The sequence below is a fragment of the Colobus angolensis genome, unplaced genomic scaffold, assembly GCF_000951035.1.
Source record: "Colobus angolensis palliatus isolate OR3802 unplaced genomic scaffold, Cang.pa_1.0 Scaffold449, whole genome shotgun sequence".
Classification (NCBI taxonomy): domain Eukaryota; kingdom Metazoa; phylum Chordata; class Mammalia; order Primates; family Cercopithecidae; genus Colobus; species Colobus angolensis.
Genome location: NW_012117921.1, coordinates 502,806 through 514,156, shown reverse-complemented (window position 1 = coordinate 514,156; position 11,351 = coordinate 502,806). Strand labels below are relative to the sequence as shown.

At 52.8% G+C, this 11,351-nt stretch overlaps 1 protein-coding gene across 3 annotated transcripts in view; it reads left to right on the top strand.

Moving 5' to 3' along the window:
- The window catches only part of MFSD4 (major facilitator superfamily domain containing 4), a 33,452-nt gene continuing 22,101 nt past the window's right edge, over positions 1 to 11,351 (top strand). For all 3 annotated transcript variants that reach the window (XM_011957732.1, XM_011957730.1, XM_011957731.1), the window contains exons 1-2: positions 1 to 230; positions 10,637 to 10,835. In XM_011957732.1, the coding sequence (XP_011813122.1) occupies positions 1 to 230; positions 10,637 to 10,835 (429 nt within the window). The remainder of the gene's footprint in view (positions 231 to 10,636; positions 10,836 to 11,351) is intronic.

Below are 11,351 nucleotides of genomic sequence, written 5' to 3'. Positions count from 1 at the left end.
ATGGGCTGCGACGGCCGCGTGTCGGGGCTGCTCCGCCGCAACCTGCAGCCCACGCTCACCTACTGGAGCGTCTTCTTCAGCTTCGGCCTGTGCATCGCCTTCCTGGGGCCCACGCTGCTGGACCTGCGCTGCCAGACGCACAGCTCGCTGCCCCAGATCTCCTGGGTCTTCTTCTCGCAGCAGCTCTGCCTCCTGCTGGGCAGCGCCCTCGGGGGCGTCTTCAAGAGGACGTGAGTGCCGCACCCGTGCGCCCCCGCCCCGCGGCCCCCGGCACCCACCCTCGCCAGGCCGACCCTTCCCTCCTGCCCTGCGACCCGGCCTGTGCCCCAGCCCCGTGGGGCTGCCCGTCGCCCCCGCCTCCCGGCTGCGACCACCCCTCCCAGCTCCGCCTTGGCCGAAGAGCTGCCTCCCTTCCTCCCTCCCCCGCAGCTCTCCCTGGAAAACTCTCTCCAGAGACTGAAGGTGACTTCTGGCTTATTTATTTGTCATCACTTATCCCTGTGAGAGGATAAAACCAGTTCCCACCTGCTTCCCCCACCCACCGCCCCGTGGGGAGAGGAGTGATAGAGTTTGCAGAGGTGGGGAGGGTGCCCCTCTTACACAGCTCCTCTGGGGTTTATCAGTAGCCCCGGCTGCCGGGGGCGGGATTGGCAGTGAGGTAGAAGGATCCTGGGAGGGCCAGCTCTGTGGCGGTGCAGGGTGCTGAAGGTGGCCTGCAGCTTGACTGATTCCCAGGGCCGGGCTCCACTGTAGGCAGCTCCACATCAGCTAACACAGGCTGTCCCTTCCCCCGGGTAGCCACGGAGTTGGTGGGTCCTGTGTAGCCCTCCTCCTGAGGCAGCCAGAACATGGTTCCTGCATTGGCCTCCGAGACACACAGAACCTCACCGTTAAGGCCAGTTTGGGAGGGGCAGGGCACTTTACCCATAGCTTGGTAAGGTGACACTCCAGCCTGGTGCCAAGGTTCCCCTCCACTCCCCACCCACCTCATGCTACTCCTGCTTGGCCTCTGCCCCAGGACAGGGCTCTGGACTCTCCCTGGCACCACCCCCAGAAATCCCCCTTTGATACCATTGCAGCGCCTTATTCTCTCGACTTAAATTGAACAGGGCCACCTCCGGGGGCCCTTGTGGAAAGACAGCAAGATTCACTCTTCCAGTGCAGCATGGAAAACAGAGACCCATAATAGAATAGGGAATAGATGACTTGCAAGCCAGAGGCTGTTGCGTGATTTCCCCAGTCCCCAGCTCCTCGCTGAGTGGTTTCCCAGATCCCATGGACTCAGTTGAGCAAGCAGCCGGCCTGGAGACAAAACCGCAGTTGGGCTATCCCAGAGAAACCCCTGGAGGGGCTGTAATGGGCTGTGCTCACGCCTAGAGGTGTTCGTGAGGGCAGGTGTTTCCATCCATCCACCTCGCTTCCAGAGCTGGTGGAGGGAGCACAGGTGTCACTACAGATGGACCCCACTTTAAGCCTTAAAAACATGACCAATTTTGGAAGTGATTATCCCCATTTTCCCTAAATCCTCATGTAAACCAAATTATTCTCCTCTTACAAAGCAAGTCTCCTTGTGTACACCAGTGTTTTGTGGGTGTGGTACAGGATTGGAATATACAGAAGATTCAGAAAATCTTAAGAAAAAGCTCAAGATTCATTCTGCCTAGAGGTTTAATTAGAAACTAAGGTAAAGTATCTGTGGCTAGCAGAGGTTTTTTGGTTTTAAGTACTTTGACTTACAAAAGCTCCTTTACCTAGAACTTTTAAAGAACATATGTAGTGCAAAGAACACGAAGGGGAATGAGGATAATTTGAAATGACAGGTTGGCAGGGCAGGGTTTGTGAAGCCAGCAGAGATGCACACCCACCCAGCTGGGCCATCTCTCCCTGGGTAGCTTGGTGTCTCCCTCAGCACTGCTTACCCAACAGGGGGCTCTGAACAGGCAGCAGAGAGAACCCTGCAGCAGGAACTGGCTCACAGAAGAGAAAAAAAATCATGGTAACAATGATAACTAACTTTATTCTGCACTTACTGTGTGCCAGGCACTGTTCACAGTACTTCACATGTATCAGCCCATTTAATCTTCACAACCACCTTGCAAAGTAGTACTGTTATCTCCATTTTATGCATAAGGAAGTGGAGGCACAGAGAGGTTAAGAAACTTGGCCCACAGCACATGGTTGTTAAGAAGAGGCCTAGCCAGAATTTGAACACAGGCGTTGTCTCTAAAACAGATACTTAGGCAATGCCTCTTGTTTTGTGAGTAATCAGTGTAAACTCTGCGGATCAGGCACAGGTTTGGGATGAGTAGCCCTGAGGATGCTCATGGGCTGGGTGTTCCTGAGCTCTGACAACTTCTAGGAATGTAATGGTGACCCTCTGGGGCTTCCTGCTGAGTTCTTTGGGGGGTGGGGTAGATCCTATCAGTGGTTGAGGTTTGAATTCTGAACCTCAGTCCTCCCACCCCCAAGACAAAATGCCATGAAGAACTCTTGCCTTTGGTTAAGAGAAGAGCAGATATACAGTGGAAACAGAGGGATGTCCGGGGTGGCCTTGAGTGTAGGCGACAGTCTCCCTCCACCTTGCTGACTCTGGGCAGCTCTCATCACAGTCTCCCATCCCCCCCAACAGAAGCTCCACCAGCCCTGCAACAAAGCTTTAAAGCTGGATTCCGTGGGACCATGTCTCAGTTAAAATGCAATACCCCTGCAAGCAAGTGCTTTGCAGCTTAAGTGATTACCAGCTAGCGCTCTCGCTTGGTTTATACTTGTGAGTGGGGGATTGCTTTAACAAATCTGTGAGAGCCAGCTGTTGCGGGGGAGTGGGGGAAAGTTTAGGATGACACATGGGAGAGGAGAGTTGGGGGCAGTGTCTTTCTCGTGGGTTCCTACTCAGGTCCTGCCTACTGCTGGGCCCAGACTGAGGGCGCAGGCTGAATGGGGCTTGTGGATGCCTCCATAGGGATGTACTTTGGGAGGACTACGTGCAGAAGGTGGAGAGCCTTGGCTATTGGAGTGGGTGCGGGGGAAGACTTGAACTCAGGGCAGCACCAACTTGCTCACTCTCTCAGAGAAAAACTAAAAGCCACCTGTTTGGCAAGGGTGTGTAGGTATGTGCTTTGTCGGGCAGGAGAGGGGAAGGGGTATTTAGATTAAAGGTTGGGATTTGTCCTGGTTTCTTGGGGACCTGTCTAACCATCCTAGGCAGTTGGGAGACCCCTTTATCTCGGAGGCATCAGGGTAGGTAAACAACTTTCCGAGCTTCCCCAGGCTTCTCACAGCCTCACCTTGGCCTCTCCCCAGCCCATGCTCTCTTAACAGAGGGTTTGTCAGAGGATTTGTTGAGTTCTTCCTCTCTTTGCCCTGTTCTCTTTCTCTTTTTCTCCCTCAAATTCCTTCTAATCTGCAAGTCCTACCCTGCCCCAGACCTAGCTATGACTCCCTCTTGGCCATTGCATCAAACCTTGTCTTCCATACACTAGTTGTCCAGGCCACCCCCAGACATGCTGGCCCCCTCCAGTCCCTGGAACACAGGACAAACCAGCTTCTCCCCCTGAACTGGGCCCTGGTTGGTCTCCTATCCAGAAAGCCTCTGCCTCTCCCTGCAGCACCTTGTCTACCAATCAGCATGCAACAAACCTGTACCAAAAGCCTACTGAGTGTCCAGCACCAGACATTGTCCTTGCTTTAAAAATCAGTCTCAACATGGGGCTGTCATATGGTCCCAACTCCCAAGTCTGATCCCCAAAGAACTGAAAATATATGTCCACACACTAAACCTGTACGTGAATGTTCATAGCAGCATTATTCATCCCAGTCAAAAAGTAGAAACAAACCAAATGTCCATCAGCGGATGGATGGACAAAAACGTGGTGTATTCAGCCAGGTGTGGTGGTGGATGCCTTGTTGTTCCAGCTACCTGAGAGGCTAAGGTGGGATGCTCGCTTGAGTCTAGGAGTTCAAAGCCAGCCTGGGCAGCATAGTGAGACTCCAGTGTCAAAAGAAAACAAAACAAAAATGTGGTGTATTGGCCAGACGCGTTGGCTCACTCCTGTGATCCCAGCACTTTGGAAGGCTGAGGCAGGTAGATCACCTGAGGTCAGGAGTTTAAGACCAGCCTGGCCAACATGGTAAAACCCTGTCTCTACTAAAAAAAAAAACAAAAAACAAAAACACACACACACACAAAAGTTAGCTAGGCATGGTGGTGCATGCCTGTAATCCCAGCTACTCGGGAGGTTGTGGCAGGAGAATCGCTGGAACCCAGGAGGCAGAGGTTGCAGTGAGCTGAGATTGTGCCATTACACTCCAGCTTGGGTGACAAGAGTGAAACTATGTCTCAAAAAAAGAAAAAAAAAATGGTATATCCATGCAATGGAATATCACTCAGCCATAAAAAGGGATGAGATACTGACACATGCTATACCACAGATGATCTGGAAAACATTATGCTAAGTGAAAGAAGACCGACACAAGAGATCACATATTATATGATTTTATTTATGTAAAAGTTCAGAATAAGGAAATCTGCAGACACAGAAACTAAATTAGTAGTTGCCTGGGGCTAAGGGTAGGGTGTAGAGATGAATGGAGAGTGACTACTAATGAATATAAGATTTCTTTTTTCTTTTTATTTTTTGAGATATAGTCTTGTTCTGTTGCCCAAGCTGAAGTGAGGTGGTGCAATCTCGGTACACTGCAAACTCCGCCTCCCGGGTTCAAGCAATTCTCATGCCTCAGGCCTCCCTAGAAGCTGAGATTACAGGCATGTGCTGCCACATCCGGCTAATTTTTGTATTTTTAGTGGAGACAGGTTTCACCATGTTGGCCAGGCTGGTCTCGAACTCCTGACCTCAAGCAGTCCACCTCCCTTGGCCTCCCAAAGTGCTGGGATTACAGGTGTGAGCCACTGTGCCCAGCCTGGATATAAGCTCTCTTTTTGGGGTGATAGAAATGCTCTAAAGGTAGATTGTAGTGATGGTTTTACAACTCCAAATATTCTAAAAACCATTAAATTGTATGCTTAAATATGTGAATTTTATAGTATGTAATTTATATGTCAATTTTTTTAAGTTAAAAAAACCTCAAAGCCAGGTTCGGTGGCTCACACCTGTAATTCCAGCACTTTGGGAGGCCAAGGTGGGAGGATCACTTGAGGGCAGGAGTTCAAGACCAGCCTGGGCAACAAAGTGAGACCTTGTCTCTAAAAAATTTTTTAAATTAGCTGGGCATGGTGGTGCACACCTGTAGTCCCAGCTACTCAGGAGGCGAAAGTGGGAGGGTCACTTGAGCCTGGAGGTTGAGGCTGCAGTGAACCGTGACTGCACCACTGTGCTCCCACCTGAGCAACAGAGCGAGATCCTATCTCAAAAACCAAAATAAAAATCTCAAAACTTATCCCACCCATTAAGTCACTCATTCAACAAATACCTCTTGAGCCGGATCCTGTTTTAAGGGTGAATACAACAGACAAAGTAAAAGTCACTGCACTCATGGAGCCCACACTCTGGAGAATTTTACATTGTGAAATGAAGGCAATCAAGCAGGGTAGCATGGAGAGTGGCACATTTTGGGGGCTACTTAGCTAGGTGCTCAAGGAAGCCCTTTCTGGGGAGGTGATATTAAAGCTGGCTCTTGCGTGACAGGAGAGAGCCAGGCATGCAAAGAAATTGAGGGAGAGGTGTTCCAAGTGAACAGACTGCAAGTTCAAGCTCAACCAACATCTAAGGAGCACACCCTGTGTGCCCAGCACCAAGGTGGGCCCCAGGGGATGCTGTCATGCACAAGTTACAGCTCCCAACCTCAGAGTCTAACAGGGTGGTCCTGCCGTAGCTTGGAATCTCCCCAAAGGCCAGTTTGTCTGCCCCTCCCTTTGGATCTCTCCAGCTTTAACATGGGGTCTTGAACAACTGGGGTATCAGTGTGAAGGCTGGGGTGACCAAGTTAGAGGGGGGCCTTTTTACCCCGGCCTTACCCTCAGTCTCGGCTGCCCCTTCCCCATCAGCCTGGCCTGAGACAGAATCACCAGCCTGCCCTAGCTCCCAGGGGGACTCTTGTCACCTGGTTTCTTGTCCTAGGTCCCCAAACCATCTCCTTCTGGGCTGTTGCCCCTTTGGGTGTGGATAGGGGCTAGGGACACTTCCATCTGTGACCCTTCCACAGTTCTGCTCTCTGCACCTCTCCCCTGGTCCTCTGAGGAAGGAGATTGTCCAGGCTAGGAGGGGAGAGGCAGGAGGAAGATATCCTGAGCATCCCTGCTGGGCAGAGGGATCACCTGGGACAAAAATGTGAAGAGAATGTCAATGCCATCAGGCCCTACCCAGGGTGGCATGGGGGATGGGCCTCAGCAGCATTCTTCCCCACCCCTGGGGTGGCAGGCAGGAGTAGGCTGCCTGGCATCTTACTTCTCAGGACCTTCCCCTGTTTCGGAGCCAACCATTCCCTCCTCTTTTCACAGAACCAGGAGGTCAAGAACAGGTGCCCAAGGCAGAGCCAGGTCAAAGTGATCATGTGTCCCCTGTGGGTAAGGCAGAGCATGGGGCTGAAGGGGGTAGCAGCAGCTCAAGGTCACCCAGCAAGAGGGGCTGGGCAGGCGACTCCAGCAGAGCCACAGCTCACCTGGGGAGATCTGGCTCCCCTCCTCTTCCCTCTCCCACTTAGACCTTCTATGTGGAGCCATTAATAAGTAACTTGGTCATTTCTGAGACCTGAAGTAGGTTTTCCAGACTGTCCAGGCTATTTCTTGGGTCTCTCTGGGCCTTGGGGAAAGTGAGGCTCTTTCTCTAATTGGCCTGAATTAACCTGTGAGCCCAGGACCAAGGGAGGGAAGATCAATGCCACTCTGCCACTCTGCTGGCTTTGCCTGGGTTGGGAGCCAAGACTTTGGATCCTGGCTTAGTTCTACTGCTCTCTTTTCCCCTATCTGGGCCTCAGTTTTCTGATCTGTAAAATGAGGGACAGGACTCATGTCATTGCTGCCACCTTAGCTGGGATGCTGCCCAGGGTGGGGAGTTAGTGGGACAGGGGACAAGGGGCAGGAGCAGGGGTACTTCCCTCCAACAGTTCCTGGGCCAGCCTCCCAGGGTCACCTCAAAGGGCATTGCAGCAGGAATAGGGGCAGGCCTGGGACAGTAGAATCTGGGAGCTGGCACTGGTCTCTGTACCCTGTCAGCTCAGTGCAGTTCTCTGAGCCCAACATTGCTCTTTGGGGAAGTCAGGGCCAGCAGGGAGGCAGTGAGCACCTGGGAGGGGTGGCAGGTGGCCAGGGGAAAAATCCCAGAGAGTGAGCAAAGGAGGATGAAATGCCACATCACATGGACCCCTCCTGGCAGCCTCAACCTCATGCAGAGCTTGTTATCCCCATTTTACAGCAGAGGAAAGTGAGGCTCAGAGGGGCTAAGCATAAGTGGCTTGCCCAAGCCACACGACTGGGAAGTGGCCGAGGTGGGCCTAGAATCCAGTATTCTGATTCCAGGTCCCACTCCATCCTGGATGCCAAAACTGTTTTGATATAGTTATTCCCTAATTTTTAATGATCCACATTCCTAGAAGGGGCTATTGACCAAGCCATTTAAAACAGGCAATAAATGTATTTCAGTCTGGCTCTGGGATGTGTCTGGAACTTCCTTTTCCTTGGCAACAGTATATCATTCTAAAGAAATTTGTTCAGGCTGATGTTTGGAATGCCCAGGCACAGCCCTGTGGAAGCATCTGGGGAGGGTGGGCAGCCTGGGATCTACAGACAAGATTTCCTGTGGTACAGATGTCCCCATTTATTGGGAACAGGTCTCCATCGCCCTAACCTCTGGGCCTATCAAGCTACAATCACAGCCCAGGGAGATGCAGGGAGGGGATTTCCCAGGCGTGGTTCTCTCCAGCTTCCCTTTTCCGTCTTTTCTCTCTTTATTCCTCCCTCCTGCCTGTGGCTGAGCCTGGGACAGACCATGTCCCCAGTGGGCACCTAGTGTCCTTCTCAAGAATTACAGGTGAGATGAGACAAAGAGCAGCAAACAGGACAGAGGTGAGACCTGGACAGGGCTTCCTGACCCCTTCCAGTCCTTCCTGACCCCTTCCCCTTTTCCCGATCCCCCACTGTGCACCTGGCACCTTCCTGGCAACCCATCCCTACATGATTCTTTCTCTGCCTCTATCTCTGTCACCCCTATCAGATAAACTAGCAAAACTCCCACATCAGCCTCCCAGCAGTGCCTAGTCCCTTCTACCAGGCCATCCTGTGTGGGGTGGCAAGACAAGCATTCCCCAAGCACTGCGCCAGTCACTAGCCATGTCCAGGAACCTGGGTTGAGCATCTGCAGGGCCGAACTTGGGGCCAGGCATGGCTTCCACAATGAACAGGCGGAGGCAGATGCCTGGGGAAGCTGGTGGTGGAGCCAGCAGTGATGCTTGCGAGCATGTGGAGCTCTGCTAACCCCCGCAGAGGGGTGTTAGAGGCGCATGTTCTAGAGACTGCAGCTGCTCTCCAGTGCTTCCTAGCCCTGCCATTCAACGCTCTGCAGAATCTGGCCTCCTATTCTCAGCTGGCGCGCCCCTCTCCAGCCTGGCTGGGTCTGTGGCTCCCTCCCCTCCCCTCCTGCATTTGCACCTTCTGAGTGGAGCCATTAGTGAGTAACTCGGTCACATACCCATACACATGCACCCACATGTGCACACACACGCTCCTCCCTGGAAAAGCAGCATAGCATAGGGACTATCAAGCCAGAAGACCTTGGTGAGAGTTCAGGCTCTGTCTGCTGCTATCTTAGCCTTTCTCAGCCCAAGTTTACTCACGGGTCAAATAGGCACAACGACAAAGCCTGCCTCACAGCCTTGTCATATGCACCAAATGACAAACGTTAGCAGTTGTCAGCAGACCACAGTAGCACTCGCTGTTATCCTGGTTTCCTTTCCCATACCTCTGCGCAGCCCCTGCCCGTATCAGTTTACTGATCCCAGATCCCGTTCCCCTCAGGACTTTGCTGCAGGATGCATGATTTCACCACTTCCCTGCAGGACTGAAAGGCAATAATGATAATGGGCTAGTTCTTCAAGAGAGTTTTTGCACTTGCCTTGGGGCTTCCCTGCTTACCGCAAAGTGATGAGTGAGGTGGTAGAAATGTCATGTCCTGGTACTGGCATCAGTGGGGGGACCTCTGAGAGTGCAGACAGGTGACCCTCTTGCTATTCCTGAAGTCAGGCCACCCGGGAGGCTGCCTAGTCTGTCTTGTCCAGGCAAAGGGAGGGGAAAGAGAGAGAACTATGACGAGCAGCCTGCTGTTTCATCAGCCCCATGGTGTGTGTTAGCATTGCCTCCCCATGACGCACTCTCCCTCCATCTCCTTCTAACAGCTGGCCTTGAGGTTGGTCCCCGTCCCCTCCCCCATGAGTTCTGAGTTGGGAACACACTGGGGTCATGACTGTCATGATCGGTAATCTCCCCAGCAGATCAGCCTGGAACAAGAAAAGAGAAAATAATGAACTGCTGCTATCAGCAGAGCCGTTCTGATAGAGGATTTAATCAAAGATGGGGCAAGATGAGATGGCTGAGGACCAAGGCCAAGAGCCAAGGGGGTCGGGGCAGAAGCTCTGGAAAGACAGCCTGAGGCCCTCCCCTTTTTTTTTTTCAGTGTGAAACTCCTAGAGGCCTTTCCTCCTCCGTCTCTCAGCTCCCACCTGATGCAAGGGCTCTCTCACTTTTCATAATCTGCGAAAGTTCCTCTACAACCTCCAGAACCTTCCTGCTGCCCAATCTCTCCTCTCTGACATTAGACTTTCAGACTGGTCTCAGAAAATACAAGTCTTAATCCTTTCTCTGAGAGTCTGGTTATTGGGCAGAGTGTCCTAAAAAAGACCTTGACAGAGCCTGAGACACTCCATCCATTCATTCACTCATTCATTCATTCACTGGTAGGGTAGCAGGCCCTCCCCCTGCCTCCTGTGGGCTTTTCTATTATCTGAAGAAGGGGAAGATCAACACGGTCACCTCTCAGTGGGGATGGCCGCAGTGCCTCCTTTCCCCACGTCTGCACATTTGGCAGGCACAGAGCCTGAGACCTCTGCCTGCTACAGGGGCCACAAAATCACCTGAATACCTGGGCTGTGGGCGCTGGTGCGGGTGGCTCAGGCCGGGTGCCTGTGAAGTAATGGCTGCCTCACTATTCCTGTGTAGGGAGGGCACAGGGCAGCCAGTGCCAATTCCTGCACAGGAGGAAATGCCCAGCTCAGGGACTTCTGGGCTCAGGTTCCATCCGGGTCCCACCTGCGGTTGCATGCCTGTGGCACAGGTCTCTTGAGATGCTCAAAGCAGGTTCCCTGTAAAGGGTGGGAAATATTTTTGCATTTAATTGCTTTTAAGTAAACCATTTAGGGTTTAAGGAAATAACATACAAGTGTTTGTCAATAGAATAATAGTGGCTAGGCTTTGTGAAGTGTCCTGCAGCCACCTTGTGAGGTAGATTGTTATCTGAGCAGATGTTGACAACTTGCCCACAGCTAATAAGTGAGCAGCTTCTTCCTCAGCTCTCTTCCTTTTCTGCCAGAGGGGGAGAAATGTCTTGGCTGCCCAGACCACCCAGTGAATGGAGGAGAAGCGGGAGGGGATGCTTCCAGCCCCCTCCCCTGACATCACCCTTCCCTCCTGCAGCCTGGCCCAGTCACTATGGGCCCTGTTCACCTCCTCTCTGGCCATCTCCCTGGTGTTTGCCGTCATCCCCTTCTGCCACGATGTGAAGGTGCTGGCCTCAGTCATGGCGCTGGCGGGCTTGGCCATGGGCTGCATCGACACTGTGGCCAACATGCAGCTGGTGAGGATGTACCAGAAGGACTCGGCCGTCTTCCTCCAGGTGAGCCCGGCCAGCAGGCACAGGACTGGGAGCTGGGGAGGGTGTGGGAGCTCTCTAGGCCCCCTCAGTCTCTCTCAGCCTCCTCCCCCAGGGAGCCACTTACCAACAGGGTTAGTAAGTTCTGGACTCCCATCTCTAAAGCAGAGCAGTGATCCCTGCCCTCACTGCAGGGTGTCCCAGGAGCCTCAGCGCTCAGGAAAGAAAACTCTTTGTGAACTGGAAAGAGGGTATGACTCAGGGCTTGCCTCCCCTCTCCTTCCCCTCCTTCCCTCTCTCTCCTTTCTTCTTCCTTCTCCCCCCAGGATCCAGCCAGTCCTTCCCTTTTTGTGCCTAGGATTCAGCCAGTCTTTCCCTTTTTGTGCCCCCTTCCCTTTAGAGTGTTAGCTGGTGGATGCTACCATGGGGATCAGTCCCAGCTGGGGATTGACAGAGATGGGGAGGGAACTGGGCACTGTCACCCGAGTCATCCCAGGCCGGCAGCGTGGGCAGCGTGGTTGAGAGAGGAGTGTCACTCCT